This window comes from Osmerus eperlanus, chromosome 23 (genome assembly GCF_963692335.1).
Source record: "Osmerus eperlanus chromosome 23, fOsmEpe2.1, whole genome shotgun sequence".
Lineage (NCBI taxonomy): Eukaryota > Metazoa > Chordata > Actinopteri > Osmeriformes > Osmeridae > Osmerus > Osmerus eperlanus.
In genome coordinates this window covers 1,306,065-1,322,533 of record NC_085040.1, presented here as the reverse complement: position 1 = coordinate 1,322,533, position 16,469 = coordinate 1,306,065, and the positions used below count along the sequence as shown (strand labels likewise).

Genomic DNA, 16,469 nt, shown 5'->3' with positions numbered 1-16,469 from the left:
TCTCATAAAAAGCATGTGACTTGTACAGGGGTTTTGAACAAGGCATGCCCATTCAATTTTGAAAGAATTTCATGCAGAACAGCAGATAGAAAACAATGACTACCAACATGGATGCTTTTAGGTATCACTGAATTAAACAGACTAGTGTACAGAAAGGTAGAATAGCACATAATTGATTTTCCCGGAGGAAAATTGCCCAAAATTGCACAATGAAACAAAAGCAAAGAAGGATTGAAGAAAAAAATACTGACAAATCCTAGTCACTACTGAGGAGGAAGCCACTGAAAGTGGTATGACCAGCGCGCTCCCCCCAAACGTGAGTATTAGGGGCCATGACCACATAGACCGGGTCCCCCTCGTTCAGCTCCAGGGTCACTGCGTTACCCCCGTTGTCAGCCCCATCCTTAGCTTTGTGATCTGATGTGGTGACGATTAGTCTTCCGTCCTTGTGTAGAGATAGAGCTGATTTCCTCTTGCCTCCTGCATGATAGAAGTAGCAGAAATAGTACACCCCTTTCACTGGGGCGGTAAAGATTCCTGTGGAGAGAGAGAGTTTTTGAAATAAACAGTTTTCCGTGGTAATCTGTACAGTCCATTTAAAAGGTTAATTGTTAGGTTTTCGCTATGGAATATCTGTCTGAAACACTTTTGATATTCATAGTAGTCTAGAATTCTTTCTGGAACAAAAGCTGATAATTAATGTATTTTTTGTTGACATATGTTAAAAACATTATTTGTATACTGTAAGAGTGTAGATATGTCAAATGTACCTGTATTTGAATTGTAGGCCCTGCCAATGTTAGTGATGACACTTTTGTAAGTCATTTTGGTGTCAACCTTGAAAGGACCAATTGCTCCAGTTCCTCCTGCCCCAGCAGAGAAGATGACCTGTGTTCTCTCTGTGTAAAACAAAACCACATCATTACAATTAGCTTGTGTTGTCATCGAGAAACAATAAAGTTTCCTTGAAATTCTCCCTTTTACCTTTCTTTCGGAGCTGATCAACTTGGCTTTCTAGAAGTTTCAGCCTGTCTTCCATGCTTTCTAGAAGTTTCGGCCTGGCTTGCATGCTTTCTAGAAGTTTCGGCCTGTCTTCCAATGCTGTGGAGTTAAACTGCGTATCTTGTGTCGACTTGCGGTCTTCCAGAGCTGCAGACAGACCACAGAAAAGCAACACCAGCAAACAGGAGAAGTTCTTCATCTTCAACACGATTTTGTTGGCTCTCAAACACCTTGAATTGTTCCTTGACAAGAAGTCTCTCCTTTTATAATGAAAATTGACTTTTATTTCCTGGACTATTACTTATTGACATAGCAGCATACTGTGTGTATAAAGCCCTACCAGCATACCAGTAATTTACCAGAAATGCCTGGCAAAGGTTGCCCCTGAACATACAGATCATTGTCTGCAACATGAGATCATTATCCAGTGTCTACACTGCAGGGGGAAGTAGGTTATTTTTTTTATCGTCCAATAAATCAATTGATAAAGAGCCATAGCTGTAGTTAATATCCACTAACTAGACATGGATGAACCCAATAAACAAAACAAAAATAGGTTGTTCTATACCACAAGGAGATAAGTAATTATAGTGGATATGAAAGTTGGCAACAACCCGATATGAAAGGCCATACAAACAAGTCAAAAGTGAAATTGGCATGAGAATCATTGCTCCCTTAGCAATGAGTCTCTACTAAGATGTATAAAAGTGTCATATTAAATCACATGAGAACATACTGTAAAGATCAATGTACAGTTTTAATGACCTGTAACTGAAGTTCTGCTAATGTATTTTCTTTGAGTAAGCTGAGAGGTGGGTCAAGATGACAGTTGGGACAGAATTTAGTAGGATTGCTTCGACCATGTCCCTAAAAAAACCCACGGAAACACAAATTGTCCCGACCAAAAAACGCAGGGTGAAACATAATGTTTATAGTACATAAAGCTCAAAAAACTGTATTTGCTCTCAAATGAATGCCATTTTCTTTTAGTAGGCTTCAACGTTTGATGTCATTACCCATGCGAAAATCAAACCTACGCCCTTGGGTCTCATTCCAGTAAATACCCCATTGGCAATCATTAAACGTTTTGGTCTTGCACCAGAAGTGTCCTTGACTGGTTGGCAAACACGGCACATGCTGGGACATTCATGAGATACCTTCCCTTTAACATATTGTACGCAGTGGCATAACCACGACCACTTCACATCTTGGCAACTGCAACATAGGTGAATGATAAGGTACAGCCAGTGGGTAGAGAATTTGGTTTTGAGCATTTGACTGCAGATCTAGAGGTTGCATGTTAAAATCCCCCAGTCATTTTGGATAGAAGGGTTTGCTTAGTGAGAACATAATTATCATTATATGATACTTAAATAGTATTTTGACATGAACACAAAAAGTGCTTAAAAGTCATCTAAACACATAAATACACAAGTCTATTTATTGACATTGATTAGAATGGTCCTGCCTTTGAAAAGTTGGCCATGCCAGATATTTGTGAATATGTGTTCTATGGTGTAAAAAAAATAAACATCTGGAAATTGTTATCTTTTCCCTGTACTTTATCAGCATTTGGTGCTAACTAGGGCACATGTCCTCCTTGGGCTTGTGTGAAACTGATAAAAATGACCCAAATCATTGACTTCTCCCCTGAGAACTTCAGTTAACTGACCAGATATTCTCTTCTCAGTATAGCTGACCACCAAACCATGAAGATCAACTGTTTGTTTCTTCTAACTATCCTCCTCGCTCCTCTTTCTAAAGGAGAAGTGACTTCTTTCAGTAACTGCAGGCAGTTCTTCGTCAACGGAGTTGCCCCTACAATACTTGTGGACTTACAAAACAACAACAGGTACCAGCAAATATGTCAGTGTCTACTGGACCAGAACGACAGACCTGTTTACTACTATGCTACGCTGTACGATACCGCAAACAAGATTCCGGTGTATTCTGCTTATGAGTTTCAGCACCAAGACGTCGATCGGACGGACAGGTGGTATGTCGAACCCCAGGTACTGTGTTCTCAGTTGAAAAAGAACAGATCTAAAACACACTGTCATCTCTTCCAAACAGTTCTTCAAGATGCAGGTCGAGAGCGCATTTCAGAGAGTTTTATGTAAAGAAATGGGCACAATGGTGCTTTGTATGTGCAGTCTAGATATAACACAGGACCTGTTAAGGGATAATGCATTAGAATTGTTCAGCAATACCCAAAGTATAGGTATATACTGTATGTGTAATTAAAATGGACCAATATCTACTAATATGTCTATTTACATTATCATATTATTATTCATGGTGTCTGACTACATTCCTTACATTTTCATGCACTATGACATTATCTACTTATTCATGCATGTCCAAGCCCATGCAGCCACCTCTCTGTAGCGTGAAACACAGTCTCGACACCCAATGATCCAATGAACTCTGTCCTTCCAAACACCCAATGATCCAATGAACTCTGTCCTTCCAAACACCCAATGATCCAATGAACTCTGTCCTTCCTGTACTTCCTGTAGCTTGACGGAGGTGTGCGCACATGCATGGGCGGCCTGAGCCACATTCCGTCCATAGACAGGGGTCGGAACCAGGCCGTGGGGAAGGACTACGACGGCTCAGGCTTCGACAAGGGCCACCTGTACCCGGTCCACCACACCTCCACCCAGGCCTCCATGCTGGCCACCTCCACCCTGACCAACGCCGCCCCCCAGGACCCGGGCTTCAACCGTGGCCAGTGGAGGAGGCATGAGGAGGGCCTGGCCCTGCTCCTGGGGGGCAGGTGCTCCCAGGCCCACGTCGTCACCGGGGTCGTGCCAGGGAACACGCAGATCGGGAATGGTGTCAGAGTGGCACGGTTCTACTGGAGTGCCTACTGTTGCTTGGAGACCGGTGTTTCGCTCACGTCGGAGGGTTACTTCGGTCCCGACAACAACGGCCGGGTGGAGACGCTCACTCTGAGGGACCTGGAGACCAGGCTGACTGGGTATTATGGGATGCCGTTCTCTGTGTTTGGTGGGAAGTGTCGATGATTTCACAAGATCAGTAGCGAGGTCTAAGCTGACACTCAAAAAAGTTGCTGACTAATAAAAACAGTGACAATCTCGGAACCAAGTCTTGTGATCTTTATTTTCTCCCATAAATTAAACGTGCATAGTAAAAGTCTCCCACAGGATAAAAACTTAAATTATTATATCAGATCAATTATATTCCTCGTCACAAATACTGTTAATTTCCTCATCATGAATCCTAGATTCGGCCATTTCGCTGCTAGAGGGAATCAGTCACCATGTATTGTAAGACACAATTGAAGTTTAACTCCTTTGACTAGATATTTTAAATGTAAATATTGACATTGAATGCACTTTGTTTGTTTTGGTTTTTACAGTGAAATGAACAAGAAAGAATGAAACCTTGTAGCCAAAGCTGCTCTTATAACTGTAATGACATGATTACATGATGTTACTTGTGGAGTAGATTCCTTCAGATTAATGCAGAGTGTGAAGGCTGTAACGTTTGTGGAAAGATTATACAGTAAACTTAAGTAAACAACAGAAGATTTTCTACCGAGAGGGAAGAGTCAGCACAGACAGGATTGCGTTCAAATGTTCCATGACATGAAGAAGACATAAAGACGCCTCTCGGTTTAATGTTTACTCTCAGGTGCATCATGGGACGTTTGATCAAAGACGTCCGCTTCCAAACCATCCTCGTGCTTCTCACCTGTCTGCCACGTATAAAAACAATATCTACATATCTGCCACGTATAAAAACAATATCTACATATCTGCCACGTATAAAAACAATATCTACATGTCTGCCACGTATATATAAGGAGAAAAGGACAGTGAACACGATATTGAGTTCTCGTTTCCTCTCAGCACAGCAGACTACAACCATGAAGATCCACTGTTTGTTTCTTCTGACTTTACTCATCCCTCTTCCTTCTCAAGGAGAAGTGACTGATATCACTAACTGCCTGCAGTTCTTCTTCCAACAAGTCCCCCCTACAATACTCGTGGACTTGCGAAACAACCTTCTGGTAGATGAAAAATGTGAATAAAGAAGTCATCTAAAATGGAAACCCGAAACCTGTGTTTATATAAATACATTTAAATGTAATGAAAATCTCAGAACATTTAAGAACAAGAAAAGTCTTGTGGTCTTTATTTTTCTCCCATCAATCAAATAAAATGTGTGCAGTAAAAGCCTCCCATAGACTTAAAACTTAAATTATTATATCAGATAAATTATATATATTTTTTATATTATCATTTATCATAAAATGGAAAACCCTAACCCTGTGTTTACATAAATACATTTAAACATAAATAAAGACATACACATTGACATTCTGTAAGTATGTACAGGCAAGCATTACAAGACAGAGGGAGAATGTATTTAAGTATAAAAGTATTTAAGTATAAAACATGAACAAGCGAGCTGTACTAATGACCAGATAGGTCTACTGGGTTCTGATCGATCATTTAAGAAGGATAGTCAGGAAGGTAGGAAGGCAAATACTTGAAACAGACTCACATGTAAACCCATCAAAGACACATACTTCCTTATCAGAACAGCGATATAGACCAGAGCCAGCATATCTAGAGAGCCCTTGAGACACAAGTCATTGTATGTTAAATGACAGCCAGACAAGAGTTCTACGGTGTTTCTTATCCAATTTTACAGTGACTCCCAGGTAGTTAGGCAAATCTCTCATGCAAGTGTCTAACTGCCTGTCACACATTGTAAACACACCCACGCGCGCACAGATTAGGTTATTACTTTAGGACAGACAACAATGATGTTTTAAGTCTTTGTTTTTGTTTTTGCTTGTTATTTTATTTTTTACTGTAAATGTTGTTTTCTAAGTTTGTGTTTTTGTTCACCAACATTGATCATGTTGTACTGCATTTTATGATTTCTATTCTTATGTTTTCTGCCTGGACCCCAGGAAGAATAGTCTCCACTACGGTGTAGACTAATGGGGATCCTTAATAAACATAAACACTTATTCACGCACACACTCACACACTTGTACACACACAGTCAGCAGAAAGAGGACATGGCTCCAAATGGTTTACTGACTGTACTTTGCAAGAAAAATATAAATATTTACACTTGCCCATGTACATGAGTTTGAAAACTGTTCTCATTGTCAATAACATGCTAAAATTGAGTTGAAGAGGGTTACACTGCCTTTTTCACTGCAAATATGTTGAGCACAGTGGGCCTTGTCACTTTATAGTGGGGAATATTTCATGTCAGTTAGACAGTCAAACTTGTGTTGCCATTTCCTTGATTATTAGTAATGCTACAGTAAGCTACACAGTGAGGTGTGAGAGCCATCAGGCAGAGACTCAGTCCAGCAACTTCAGATTTTACCATATGAGAGGTGGGGGCAGGGTGACACCCAGCCCTACTCACACACACATGCATACTCACACACAGATATTGTAACAGACTCACATGCAACCCCATCAGAGACGCACACTTTCTGTTCTCCTGTGCTCTTATCTATTTTTACGGTGACCATCAGGCAGTTAGGCAAATCTCTCAGGCCAGTGTCCAATTGCTTGTTACACATTGTAGACACACACACACACACATTTGGAGTGGTGGAGTTTGGAGTTATGTGTGAGCTTTTGGGGATTTGTGTTAAGAATGTTGAGAATAGCAGCCATGCTCTTGAGAAAATGTGAGTAAGCAATTAAGACAAACATTTATCAGACTGCTTTGGTCCGAACATGTCCTACTGGATGGAGGTTCCCTTCGGACGATTCCAGGTTCGATTCCCACTCGAGGCCTATTGGTGCTCAGGTGGTCTATCTCCCGGGCCTTTCTGTGTGGAGTTTGCCTGTTCTCCCTGTGCTCACATGGATTCCTCCGCTAAGAACCCCAAAAATAAACCATGCAGAACAGATCACTCTCCTGCCCCTGGACAGGACATGGGCAGGCGCTTGACCATGACCCCAAGATGCAGTTCAATGTCTGCCCACTGCTCCTAGCTGGTCTCTGTCCACTGTGGCTCCTAGCTGGTCTCTGTCCACTGTGGCTCCTAGCTGGTCTCTACCCACTGAGGCTCCTAGCTGGTCTCTACCCACTGTGGCTCCTAGCTGGTCTCTGTCCACTGTGGCTCCTAGCTGGTCTCTACCCACTGCTCCTAGCTGGCCTCGGAGGAAGGAGAGAAAAGCAGAGGGTGCATTTCAGCACTGGACACTGGTGGTTGTGCGTGTGTTTCCCTGCACAAGTGTGTGTGTGTACCATGTGATGACCAATAAAGATTTATAACATTGTAACAGACTTCTGGACACATGTTCTGCTATTATCTGTTTCTCTCTCAGGAAGATAGACAAATCTTTTAGGCAAAGTTTCGGATTTAAGGAATATTTACATGTCTGCCACGTATATATAAGGAGAAAAGGACCGTGAACACGATATTGAGTTCTCGTTTCCTCTCAGCACAGCAGACTACAACCATGAAGATCCACTGTTTGTTTCTTCTGACTTTACTCATCCCTCTTCCTTCTCAAGGAGAAGTGACTACTTTCACTAATTGCCAGCAGTTCTTCTTCCAACAAGTCCCCCCTACAATACTCGTGGACTTGCAAAACAACAACCGGTACGAGCAAATATGTCAGTGTCTATCGGTCCAGAATAACATACCTGTTTACAACTATGCTACATTGTACGATACTGCGAACAAGATTCCGGTGTATTCTGCCTATGTGTTGGGGACTGGAGGAGCCAAACGAGAGGACAGGTGGTATTCCGAACCTCAGGTATTGTATTATCAGTTGAATAGAACAGATCAAAAACACCTTGCACTCTCATTTCTCCAATACAGTTGACTAAAATGCCATTTGAGAGGTGATTTTCACAACGATGTTAATGTCTGATCCTACACCTAGGGCTAGTACAGAAATACTGTGTTTAATTAATATGCATTGACTTCATCTCTATCTACACTATCATGTGTTTGGGGGTGTCTCATTTATGCGATGATTGAATTAATACAATTGACTGTAAAATATAAATAATAATGTTAAATTGACTTTTAGTTAGGGCCAGTCAAAAAGCACCATATAAACATGATCTCCTTATTCATGCACTACCAAGCAGGCGTTTGTAAACCTCAGTCAGCTAAGCATAACAATGTCACTGCAGTGTGACGCTCAATTTCAACAACCAGCCAATCAACTCTAACCTTCCCTGTCCGACTAGCTGGATGGAGGTCACGGTTTGTGTATGGACAACATGAACACCATTCTGGAAGATAAGCGGGGTGGACACCAGGCCAAGAACACAGACTACGTAGGCACACGAAAAACAGGCTACGTGAAAGGCCACCTGTACCCTGTTCAACACACCTCGAACGATGACGATGCGCTGGCCACCTCCACCCTGACCAACGCAGCCCCACAGGATGAGAAGTTCAACAACGGTGCATGGAAGTCACACGAAGGGAGAATGCGCAATCTGTATACACTTGGTAACCCAGTATACATTGTCACAGGGGTGGTGCCAGGGAATACGCAGATCGGGAATGGTGTCAGAGTGGCACAGTTCTACTGGAGTGCCTACTGTTACTTCAATGCAGTTGGTACGCTCATGTCGCAGGGTTACTTGGGTCCCAACAACGGCCAGGTGGAGACGCTCACTCTGAAAGACCTGGAGACCAGGCTGACTGGGTATTATGGGATGCAGTTCTCTGTGTTTGGTGGGCGATGTGTATGATTTAACAAGTTCAGTAGAGGCCTAAGCATATACTCACACATTTTTGACTATTGTTATTAATCAACAATAAAATAAAAATTAAGTAAAAATCTTGGAACCAATTAAATATATGTTTAATAAAAAGAAATGATTCACATTATGCGTATGTATTTGGATAGTATTTCGGGCAGATAAAAAATTGAATAAAGAAGTCGTCTAAAATGAAAACCTGAACCCTGTGTATAGAAATACATTTAAATGTAAATAAAAATAAACATATGGAGACTGGCACTCGATCATAACCAAGTCTGTACAGCAAGTCTGCACAACACCACGTGATTTCGCCACTAGAGGGAGTCAGCCACCATGTATTGTAAGACACAATACAAATGATTACATATCAACTTCAGAAGCCTCCCCATTGGCTGACAGGGTAAAAACGAAAGCATTTCTTTTTTTTTTCTTTAACATAGAGCACACATCTGCCAGTGTAAGGTAAGAGATCAGCCTAATTATTTTTAAAGGGATTACCATTAAGATTCTGATATATTTAGTTCTTATTGGAAATGTACAGTTTAACTCAGTTAACTGTAAATATTGACATTGAATGCACTTTGTTGTTTGTTTTAGTTTTTACAGCGAAATGAACAATAAAGAATGAAACCTTGTAGCCAAAGCTGCTTCTATAACTGTAATGACATTATGTGACTTGTGGAGTAAATTCCTACAGATTAATGCAATGTGAAGGCTGTAACATTTGTGGAAAAAATATACCGTAAACTTAAGTAAACAAAAGACAATTTTCAACCCAAGACGGAAAAGTCAGCGCCAGATAGGATTGCGTTCGAATGTTCCATGGTCATAAAGACGCCTCTCGGTTTAATGTTTACTCTCAGGTGCATCATGGGACCTTTGATCCAAGATGTCCGCTTCCAAACCATCCTCGTGCTTCTCACCTGCCTGCCCGTTCCAAGTACTCCAACATACTCACATGCACAGTTTACCTATGCATGTTTTCAACACTTATAATTGCAACTGTGGTTGAAGCCTTAGCTTAACTTTGACTTATTTTGAATATTGTGCTACGTGTGTATTCTCACAAGTGGGAAATTCCAAACAGTAAAATGTAATAAACGCAACTTTGTTTTCCCACTAGATAACGCCGCCTTCAACCTTGTCGTCCCTTCGGAGCCTGTGATTGGTTTCGAGGGCGATGACATCATCCTTCCCTGTCGCCTGTCTCCCCAGAACAGCGCAGCTCACATGAGCGTCACGTGGTTCAGGGAGGGGCAGTTTACTTCCCCCCTGTATGGGTTTGACAACGGGAAGGAGAATGTGAGACAGGACTACACGGGCAGAGTGAACATGTCCACACAGGGGTTGGAGAGGGGCGACGTGTCTCTGGGGGCTGAAGGGAGTGCTGCTGGCTGATAGAGGAGAGTACAGGTGTCAGGTCATCCATCAGGATTGGATTAAGGAACAAGTTGTCAACGTCCAGTTTAAAGTAAGTCAACGTTATTAGTGAAGGGGACTACGTGTAAGTAATTATGGAAAGTAAATATGATCTTATTCAGGTCAATGTGAGGTGAATTTTCTGCAAATTTCTTTACAATTTCTTCCCACTTTATTGGGACCAGGGAAAGGAAGTGTCCCTAGGATCTCCATGGCAACACGCAACGAAACCTTCATTCAGTTGAGCTGCAGCTCTGAATTCTGGTACCCTGAACCTCACATGCTGTGGCTGGACCACCGTGGACAGGAAGTGACATCAGCGCAGACGGAGGAAGCGAGACAGTCACGTGACCTGTTCTCCATCAGCAGTCGAGTCAAACTGGGGAAGGAGCGACTCCAGGGCATCTCGTGTGTGGCGATGTCACATGACAGGAAGTACAGGCTGGAGTCTGCTATGAAGGTGACGGGTGAGTTTGGGGGTGAGAAGGCTATGTGGCTGCAGATTCCTAGTTACAGGAATAGAACAGTACTGTATGTGTGTAGGCCTACATATCTCTCTCTCCTTGTTAAATTACACGGTTAACTGACAAACTGTGGCCACATATGATAGACTTCATCTCACCTCTGCTTCCTACCCCTTGACTTCCTACCGTGTTTGTGTGTCATCTGCATTAAATTTTGTGCGCTTGTGCACTACTAACCTGTGATCTAACCCTGAGTTTGACCCATGTACAGCGTTGTGTGTTGTATTGTTAACCTGTCTCAGTTTTTTCATTTTGTTATAAATGTTTTACCTCGCCTGATGTAACGTCGCAATTTCCCCTAAGGGATTAATTAAGTCCCTACCTCCCTGCCTACTTCTCTCCCTTCCTGTTTCCCATAAAAGTGGAGAGGTGTAGAGAGAGAGAGAGAGAGAGAGAGAGAGAGAGAGAGAGAGAGAGAGAGAGAGAGAGAGAGAGGGAGAGAGAGAGAGAGAGAGAGAGAGAGAGAGAGGGAGAGAGGGAGAGGGAGAGAGAGAGAGTGAGAGAGAGAGAGAGAGAGAGAGAGAGAGAGAGGGAGAGGGAGAGGGAGAGGGAGAGAGAGAGAGTGAGAGAGAGAGAGAGAGAGAGAGAGAGAGAGAGAGAGAGAGAGAGAGAGAGAGAGAGAGAGAGAGAGAGAGAGAGAGAGAGAGAGAGAGAGAGAGAATCCTTACACTGACATGTTGGTTCTAAGAAGACATCTGTAGCACCCGTTTGTGGACCAATATATCTGTCCCTGTTTGAAAGGACAGTATTTTCGAACAAACGTTCTCTCTCCTGTAACAGAGGGGTTTTACCTCGGTAGCGTGGTGGACCGCGGCTACATCTCCGCCGGTCTGATTCCCTTCTTCCTGACCCTGGTGTCGATCTCTGCGTCCGCTGTCTACACCCTCGTTCAGAGACGACGTGAGTCTCTAACATTACATTTTACATTTAGTCATTTAGCAGACGCTCTTATCCAGAGCGACTTACAGTAAGTACAGGGACATTCTCCCCGAGGCAAGTAGGGTGAAGTGCCTTGCCCAAGGACACAACGTAATTTGGCACGGCCGGGAATCGAACTGGCAACCTTCAGATTACTAGCCTGATTCCCTAACCGCTCAGCCATCTGACATCTGACAGCCGGCTCGTCAGCTGGTATTGTGTCGTGCATCGGCCTGGTTCACCTTTGTGGATGACGCAGAGTCAGATTTCTAATTCATACTTTCGATGTTGTTGTCACGGAACGTCTTTGTTGACAAATCCTCACCGGAATGTTTTTCCTCCTGTTTTCAGATGTTAAGAAAAGACTAATGAGTTTGGGTAAGTCTACTGGTAGTAATACTACTGGTACTACTATGACTTCAATTTATACTACTACGACTACTAGTTCTACTACTATTACTACCAGTATTACTAATACTACCACAACTAGTTCAAGTACTATCAATGTTACTATTACTAGCACTACTACTATTGGTAATACTACAATTACTACTAATGCACTATTGCTAGTTAAACTACTAGTACTACCACAACTGTTAGTAGTACTACTACATTCAGTGTAAAATATTTTACCTATAACAAAACTTAGTTTTACTGCTCTAAAAGTGTTAAACATATGAATGAATATTTTTCGATTGTCATTACAGGCGAAAGACAAGCGGAGGTAAACGAAGCCAAAGAAGGTAAAAAGAAAAGTGTATAAAAAATTTTTTATATAAGAAATATTCATGTTAAATCAAATGTTAAACTCTACATATGTTATTGTAAACTATGGTTCTGTATTTCACAGAGGGAGCTTCTTATATTAACAGTATAAAGAAAAATGAAGAGTTGTTTGGTAAGTCATCTTCTGTTGAAAAACAACCCCATGGTTAAATTGACAGTAAAAGTACCATTCTTGAGATTAGACAGAATGTATAAATGTGAAAATTACACACAGCTTGATATACATTGATTAAAGAAACATATTTTTACTCCATAGAAATCACTGGCAAAATCCCTGACTCTGGTAACTATGACAATTATTCTTAATTATCAAGTCACTGTAAAATAATCATGCACATGGGGATCATCTGCAAACGCAAAAATAAGTTTACCTTTTTTCTTCTTCTGTAGTTTGGAACTTAATGGTGGAGTGTGCAGGTAATTATTATTTTTTACATTATAATATTATCACGCAACAGTGTTTAAAAATAGCAGAATGAACACCTGCTGGGCTTTTAAAGCTTTTAATCATCTGAATAATTCTAGATGGAACGTTTGTTGCAGCATTGCAAGATTTGACAATCATCCTCTACTTACAGAGGAGGTGACCTTTGACCCTGATACAGCACATAACTGCCTGCACATATTAGAAGACCACACATCTGTCAAGTGTGGACAGGTCGGTACAGGACAGAGTACAAACAAAAGGTTTGGAAAGGTTCAGTGTGTCTTGGGAAAGACAGGGTACACTTCAGGGAGACATTACTGGGAGGTTGGTCTGGGGAACAACACACAGTGGAGTGTAGGAGTCGCCCAAGACCCTGAGAACAGGGGGTCGGATAACTCCATCCGCCCAGACAACGGCTACTGGAGTATCTGTTTGGAGGACGGAACGCTGCGGACTGTTGAGGAATCACTTACTGTTCTGCCTTCAGAACTGAAGCCTGCTACTCTGGGAGTGTTTCTGGACATTGACAAACAGAGAGTCGCTTTCTTCAACGTGGAGAAGAGGTGTCACATCCACTCCTTCTCTTTCTCTGAGAGATCTACCAAGGAACTGTTTCCTTTCTTTGGACCTTTAACTGGGTGTAAAGAGGAACTCAGAATTATCCCTCCCCCCTCAAGTTTAGAGTGAACGATGAGATATTACTGAGTAGACAGGTCTCAAAAAAATCAAATGTATTGTACATAAAGACTTTTATGCAATGCCAATTGTCAAGCACAGGTACACAAGTACAGTTTCAAGTTCGGTATGATAGCACCACAGTAGTGTTCCTACAGTGACTTAAGTCTATGCCAAACACAATTTGTTTCAAGACCAGATTAATCAAATTACAATACATCATTGCAAATTTTGGATAATAAAAATATAAAATATTGTTTTAAATTTGTATTTGAATAGGATTTCTGTAATAATTTGTAAGTAAGTCTATCTGAACATATTATAGCATATAATTGCAATGAAAACAATGTAAAAACAATGACTTTGTGGTACGTAATTGATGTCCCTCAATTCTCATAAAACTGGCAGATGACAAACGTGTGCATCGGTTGTTTTTCTTTAGTTAGGCCTACATGAAAGAAATGTACAGCAACACTGACGATGTTGTATGTCCGAGTTCTTTCTTTGATGTGTCATCGGAAAAGTATTTATTTCTTTCCACAGGTGTAGGTTTAGGTGAAGACAGCCATGTCCTTAGCTACCAATGTCAAGATAAGATTGAAACATCAATGAACACGTTGGTGGTTCCCTCACACAGTGTGCTGGTACAGGAAGGTGGTATATGTATAACTCTAGTGCTGTTCAACAGTTTCATCGATGCCGTTATAATTGGTGTTTCCTTCTGGGTCGATTGACAGAATCCTGATAGGGCGTTTATTATTATTCCTTGGGGAGAACAAGGGCCGAACCTCATCCTTGTATCCGGGCCCATCATCAAACGTGTGAACAACAGAACCGGTTACACCGTTGTAGAAAGTCACCTTCTTCTTGCAATAATCCAGTTCGATGCCAACCTTTTCTGGAATATGTTTATCAGACAGACAATCATCATCATCAGGCGTTGTAGGAGACTTCGCTTTCAGTGTTTCTCCATTAGACAGCCTGATGAACCAATAACCACGATCAGGCCTACTTAAATCCAACTTTCCGCCGCTAACCGCTGTTTCCCGGGCAACGCCCAGCACCCAGTCAACCTTGTCCTTAACGTCCACCTCCCAATAGCATCTCCAAGCACGACCTATAGTACCCAACACGTAGGGCTCATCGGTACCGACGCCGGTCCATTGCATCGTTTTCTCATCGATCACCAGGTTAGGGTGGGCTGTGCTCCGGTCCAAAGTGACGTTAACTGTGAAGAAAATGGAGGAAAGACAAGTCAGACAATTGTGAATTTTGTATTCTTTTCTATGGATGAAAATGTTGTTATTGTGAATGATGTGACGTGCAAACACTTACCTTCAAACAAACGCGAAAAATCTGAAATAATTTTTGAAACAAGCACAAAAAATGTGTATCTTAATATATGCACTTACTGTGTTTATAATGACAAAAACAACATACTGAGCTATTAGGCTACTAACTATGACAAACCTATCGGTGAAGTCAGACTTTGACGTGGTGTTGGTTTAGAATCACCTGTAAACAATGAATCAGCAGATCCACATGAACATTCTTTCATTAGAGGTAATGATGATTGCAAATCACAGTATTTACTTACATTTGTTGTTCAGAGTGTGTCTATACTGTTCATTTTAAGTGGCAATAGCGTTGTATGTTATAGAATGTAATGTAATGTGTAGTTTATTTATTTTCTAACTGTTTATATGTTGTTCATTCCTACTTGGATGTAAGCTTGTTTTTTCATCTTCTTCAGTTTCTTGGGATTTGACTGCATGAAAGAGAATATTGAAGAGAGTATTTAAATGTTAAAGGTTTCACATCTGTCTACTGATGGCTTGACATTGTGTTTGAGATGACATTGCAGTTATATACGGACTGATCCTTGGTACTAACCACCTTCATACCTAGTTAGACTAGTTGTGCTGTAAATTTATAGGCTATGATTATCCAAGTAATTTAAAGACATTCAACTTATTTTCATGTTTCATGAAATCATAGTATTGGGTAAGAGTGTAAAGCACTTTTACAAAAACCTATTGTTGAAGTCCTAACTTGATGTAATATTTGTGTAGAATAATCTTCAACACCTGTACCTGTAATCAATGAATCAGCAGATCCACATGAACATTCTTTCATTAGAGGTAACGATGATTGCAAATTACATTATTTATTTACATGTGTTGTTTACAGTTTGTCAAGACTGTTCATTTTAAGTATTCAACTTATCTTCATGTTTCATGAAATCATAGGATCAGCTAAGAGTTTTAAGCACTTTTTTTGTACCTTTTTTACAACAGCAAGAATACCGGAAATGATAGCAGATAGCACCGCAGACTCCTGACACCGTAACCACTGCTAAAAACAGCCCCAATAACATCCACTGGTTCATGATTAAGTGCGAATCCAACCACACTCCTGAACTACACTGGTCCATCGCTGAGGCCATAGTTCTCCGCTCCCTAGCTGAAGGCAGGAGAAACAGCAGCAGGGATGTTGGTGTAGTCGGATTGATGACATTCATTTCTGAAGCAGGTACGTTAGGCTGGACAGTTAGCAGCACCTGCGGGTTCAGGGAAATGAACTTGTGTAAAAAATTAACCCCTGATTGAAATACACGGACGTGGCCTCTCAAGCGCTACAAACACACAGCAAAAACTGATCATCAATCTGAGCGTGATAATCTTTAGATTTTTAGATTTTACAGTGAATAGATGTACAACAATCTGCAATCTAGATGACTGACAGAATTTGAGAATTCACTTCAAAACACGGATGTGTTTAAATCCCAAACACTATCTTCTTGTGTTAGTACATAAGTTTAATTTAGCAGTATATTTCGATTTAAGGACGGGCAAAAAGACTATGGTTTGGAAAGCCTCTGATATAGTAAAAGTTATTTAACCATACCTTCCTTTTCCAGTGACTGCTTGTTCAGTTGTTGCCTTTCAGTATATTGCTCTATGCACGCATAT

General features: G+C 41.2%; 3 protein-coding genes across 3 annotated transcripts; 2 read left to right on the top strand and 1 right to left on the bottom strand.

The window, feature by feature from the left end:
* Positions 1–235: 235 nt before the first annotated feature.
* On the bottom strand, positions 236–1,213 carry LOC134009919 (complement C1q-like protein 2). The gene is made up of 3 exons (XM_062449695.1): positions 985–1,213; positions 771–899; positions 236–537 (listed from the first exon to the last, which is right to left on the bottom strand). Exons 1-3 carry the CDS (start codon positions 1,199–1,201, stop codon positions 257–259), a joined length of 627 nt encoding a protein of 208 aa, XP_062305679.1. The 5' UTR covers positions 1,202–1,213; the 3' UTR covers positions 236–256.
* A 1,443-nt stretch (positions 1,214–2,656) lies between these two features.
* On the top strand, positions 2,657–4,093 carry wu:fd46g04 (endonuclease domain-containing 1 protein). Its single transcript, XM_062449547.1, has 2 exons — positions 2,657–3,014; positions 3,522–4,093. Exons 1-2 carry the CDS (start codon positions 2,712–2,714, stop codon positions 4,029–4,031), a joined length of 813 nt encoding a protein of 270 aa, XP_062305531.1. The 5' UTR covers positions 2,657–2,711; the 3' UTR covers positions 4,032–4,093.
* A 5,492-nt stretch (positions 4,094–9,585) lies between these two features.
* LOC134010081 (butyrophilin subfamily 2 member A1-like) lies at positions 9,586–13,717 on the top strand. The gene is made up of 10 exons (XM_062449948.1): positions 9,586–9,688; positions 9,872–10,144; positions 10,353–10,634; positions 11,472–11,591; positions 11,961–11,987; positions 12,317–12,352; positions 12,460–12,507; positions 12,652–12,678; positions 12,786–12,812; positions 12,974–13,717. The coding sequence occupies exons 1-10, from the start codon at positions 9,598–9,600 to the stop codon at positions 13,507–13,509; spliced, it is 1,467 nt and encodes a 488-aa protein (XP_062305932.1). The 5' UTR covers positions 9,586–9,597; the 3' UTR covers positions 13,510–13,717.
* The last annotated feature ends 2,752 nt before the right edge of the window (positions 13,718–16,469 follow it).